At 37.9% G+C, this 4,521-nt stretch overlaps 1 protein-coding gene across 1 annotated transcript; it reads right to left on the reverse strand.

The window, feature by feature from the left end:
* Positions 1–2,350: 2,350 nt before the first annotated feature.
* On the reverse strand, positions 2,351–4,283 carry LOC307096389 (importin subunit alpha-1-like). Its single transcript, XM_079766006.1, has one exon. It carries the CDS (start codon positions 3,521–3,523, stop codon positions 2,585–2,587), a length of 939 nt encoding a protein of 312 aa, XP_079622132.1. The 5' UTR covers positions 3,524–4,283; the 3' UTR covers positions 2,351–2,584.
* Between the last annotated feature and the right edge of the window lie 238 nt (positions 4,284–4,521).

Here is a 4,521-nt window from a genome sequence, read left to right on the forward strand (position 1 = left end):
TTCATTTTATCTAAAGTGAGTTTCTCATAAACAGCATATAGTTGGATCACAATTTCTTTTTAAAATTCATACTTGCTAATCTCTGCCTTTTGATTGGTGACTTTAATCAATTTATTTAAAGTGTTTACTGATAAGGAGCTACTAGTATATCTTCCATTTTACTATTTATTTTATAGTTGCCATGGGTATTACATTTAACATCCTAAATTTTCTTACAATCTCGTTTGAACTGATACCAATTTAATTTCAATAGCATATAAAAACTCTATTATTTATTCACATCCCATTCTTTGTATTGTTGCCACAAATTTATGTGCACAATGACCATTTATAATTTTTTCATGCATTTATCTTTTATGTCATGAGGAAATAAAGAATGGAGTTACAAACCAAAAATACAATAATAGTAGCCTTTATATTTTCCCATGTAGTTTCCTTTACAGGAGATCTTTATTTCTTCATATAGCTTCAAATTACTCTCTAGTGTCCTTTCATTTCTTCTAGGGCAGATTTAGTGGTAACAAACTCCCTCAATGTTTGTTTATGTAGGAATGTCTTAATTTCTCCCCTAATTTTGAAGGAGAGTTTTAGTGAATATAAAATTCGTGGCAGACAGGTTTCTTTTTTTCAGTGCTTTAAATATGTCATCCAACTGCCTTCTAGTCTCCATGGATACTGATGAGAAATCAGCTTTTAATCTTATTGAAGATTCCATGTATGTGACTAGTTGCTTCTTTCTTGCTGCTTTCAAGATTCTCTTTGTCTTTCAGCAGCTTGATTATAATGAGTCTTAGTGTGGCTCTCTTTGCATTTATCCTGCTTTGAATTCCTTGAGCTTACTGAATGATGTAGATAATGCCTTTCATCAAATTTTGGAAGTTTTCAGCCATTATTTCTTCATATATTGTTTCTGACTTTCTCTCTCTCCCCTCATTATAGGACTACCTACCATAAATGTGTATGTTGGCCCACTTGATGGTGTCTCACAGAACCCTTAGGCTCTGTTCACTTTTATTCATTCTTTTTTGTTTCTGTCCCTTGGACTAGATAATTCAAGCCAATTGATTTTACCTTGTATCTGCAGCTTCTAGTGAGTTACTAGTGTTTTAAGATATTTCCTTGAATGCCAGGAGTTTTAAAAAAGACAAACAAAATAGGTCCTCTTGGGTCTTTCCTGAGCATGCTAGTTGCCCTGGACATTTCCCGATACATGGGTGCTTTTAATTGCCTTCATTTTCCAAAGAAATATTCTCCTTGGCCTTTCTTCCCAAGCCTTCCTTAGATTTTCTATTGTATGTCTCAATTGTCATCTTTTGCTTCAGGCAACTGTGAGTTGTTCATTTACTTTATGATATTTTAAAGCTATGCCTACTAATTTTCTGGCCTAGTTAAGTTCCAAGTTAGGTGCAACAGAGATGAGTTCCCGGCATCTGTCATCCAGGTAGCTCTTGGCAGGTTAGAATAAATCTACACAATAATTTTCAAATAAGATCTACTCTGTCCCCCCCCCCCCCCCCGGAACCATGTTTTAGGTCCCACACTAGGAACATAGGCTACTGTTTTCAAGACTGCTGCCCAGATGGTGTGGGAGTGGGACAAGGGCAAATACAAATGACATAAAGCTTTGCTACCATTAAAAAGTTAGGTATCTTTTTATTTGTACCATGAACTGTTTTTTCCTTTAACAGTTTATTATAATAGGCATTGCATATGGACTAGGATTACATAGTACACCTTTAGATCTGACCCTAAAATTTTACTTATTTAATTTATATTTTTATCAATATGGTAGTTTAATAAAATGCACATAGTGTATACAGTCAAATGTTACCTACATTTTATGACACACAACAGTTTTTTTACCTTATCCCTTTCCATTTCAATTTCTACTTCCCAGAAACAAATACTTTTTCACTTTTTTAGCCACTTCTGGTATTTCCCCCTATATGTTCAAATAACACAAGAAGTCTGCTAGTTGTTTTTCAATTTTTTATATGCTCTATGACTTCCTTCTATGGAATATTAAGATTCAGTCCTGTCTCACATCAATCTACACACATTTTCACCTTATCTCATATTGCCCATCTAATTATCCTATAATTTTTTGCTAAATTAACAATTCAGCGTATAAATTATTGTGACAACAAGTACTGTTCAGAGCTGAGTCATGTGTTATAGTATGATTACTTTTTTTTCTTTGGAAAACTTTTGTTCTGGAATTAATAATTACCTCACCTTGCTTCTGTTGCTTAGCTTTCGATGTACTTATCACTAATGTGTATCCATTTCTATGTACTTATAACTAACTCATTTCACACTCTTTTATTTTTTTTTAAATGGTGGAATTTAATCTTTATTTACAGGAGACTGCAAGATATGAAATTCCACATAGACATAAGAAACTCACTGAGAATGGAAGCTTCATACAATATGTACAGTTTGGAACTGTTCAAGTATAGATTTGTTGTAAAAAGTGCTACAATAACAAACCACATTTAAAAAGAGTTCTTAGTAGAGAAACAGTAAGACATACTTATACCAAACATAGTACACAACAAACAGCTTTATGTTTCAGTTGTACAGTCTAAAAGTTAAAGGTCCCAGAAGTGCCATCCTGAACTTGGAATGTATAACGTTCAGAGGTAGTTTCTGGCACAACATTTTCATCTTCCTCTTCCTCTACAGAAAAATATTTCTCAATCAAGTTTAGTGAAGCTTTGTACACAGACTCATTTTCATGGTTTTGTAGAGCTTCAATTTTGTCCAAACCTCCACATTCTTCAATCATTATACTTAGTTTCTCAGTTTCACCTAGTTTCTCATCAGCCTGAAAGATATTTGAAATGGCATCCAGAATAACCAGAATAATCTTGGTATCTTTCGCAGTTAAGAGGTTCATCAGTGGTTCTATTATGCCACAATGAACGAGGTATACAATTTGTTCAACTGTTCCACCACTTGTATAGTTGGTCACAGCCCATACAGCTTCCTTTTGTGTCTTAAAGTCTGCCTTCGAAAGAACAATAATGAGGAATGGGACTAATCCATGATTCACAACTTGCTGTATCTGGCCCTGGTGGCCAGCTGTGATGTTTGACATTGTCCATGTAGCTTCCTTCTGAATATTAGTTTTGGAGTTCATTAGCAGGCTGGGAAAGATAGCAAGTGCTCCCGCATCTATTACATCCTGCGTCTGTTCATCTGTCCCAGTGACATTATTTCCTATGGCTCTTAGTGCAGGAGTCACAATTAGCAATTCAGTAGCTCCTAAGAGCTTCACAAGTTGGGGCACAACTCCTGTTTTCACAACCATTTCAATCCGTTCATTTGGACCATCAGTAAGGTAGGAAATGGCCCAGCAGCTATCTGCTAATACTTCTGGATCATCATGATGCAGGAGACGAACTAAAGTAGGAAGAATCTGCTCAACAGCATCTAACGGGGGTACAGGATTCTTGTTGCGACAAAGGTTTGAAAGTGTCCAGGTCAGATTACGTAAGTAACCACATGCTAAAGATGACATAGCAGGAACTGCAAGAAGAGCCAACAGTGGGTCAACTGCACCATACTTGATAACTAAGTCTCAGAAAACTGAACCATCACCTGCAATGTTTCCTAGAGCCCATACGGCTTGTTCACTGATGTGAGCGTGGGGAGATGCCAACAGAGAAATGAATGCTGGGATAGCACCTCCATCTACTACAGCCTTCGTCTGTTCCGAAGTCCCAGAAGCAATATTAGTGAGGTCCCAAGCAGATTCAAACTGGATGGGACTACAATCAGTTCTGCCCAAGAAGGACACAAATTTTGGGATCAAACCAGCCCGGATTATGTTGTCTATGGGTGGCTGTTTTTCCCTAGAAAGCAGTTTCCTTGCAGCCTGAGTAGCTTGGAGCTGGCTTTCCAAATTGTTGCTATTTATGCCTTTGACAATGTCCTCAACAGACCAATTTACAGTGCCCTGGTTGTTGCGGTTTTCCTGCAATGGAGAAGTAGCATCATCAGGAAATGAGCTCACATTTCTCCTCTTCAGCATCTGGTCATCCTTCTTAGCTTTCCTCAGCTCCACATTAACTTATATTCGGCGCCGCCTCATTTCTGTACTGTCTTTCCCCTTGTTCTTGAATCTGTTAAGGCGGGCAGCTGGCGAATTAGCATTCTCGTTGGTGGACATGGTTATGAGACAAAGGGAGAAGCTCCACACAGCCGGCTCAGGCTTTCACAGGAGACCGTGAGCGGAGGACAGGCTGCGGTTCGGTTGCTCTGAGAACGTCTACCTCGGGTCAGCCCTAAGACGGTGTGTCTAAAACTCTTTTATAAAACTGTGATATTTCTCTCAGTACTGTCAACCACAATAGGCAACCCGTGAATTCCATCTTCTCCTCAGAGCTCTTCACTTGGAGTCCTTCAATTTGGGCAGTTTGATTTCTAGGCCTTCTGCACAGCTAGTATCTCGGAGCTTTCCTTCACTATCATCCTGAGAAATCCTTTTGCATTGAGTCCTCTGTTTACTGGATCATA

Source organism: Cnephaeus nilssonii, assembly GCF_951640355.1.
Source record: "Cnephaeus nilssonii genome assembly, chromosome: X".
Lineage (NCBI taxonomy): Eukaryota > Metazoa > Chordata > Mammalia > Chiroptera > Vespertilionidae > Cnephaeus > Cnephaeus nilssonii.

Excerpts from the sequence above, each read along its gene's own strand:
- LOC307096389 (XM_079766006.1), bottom strand. The coding sequence starts at position 3,523 with ATGTCATCTTTAGCATGTGGTTACTTACGTAATCTGACCTGGACACTT.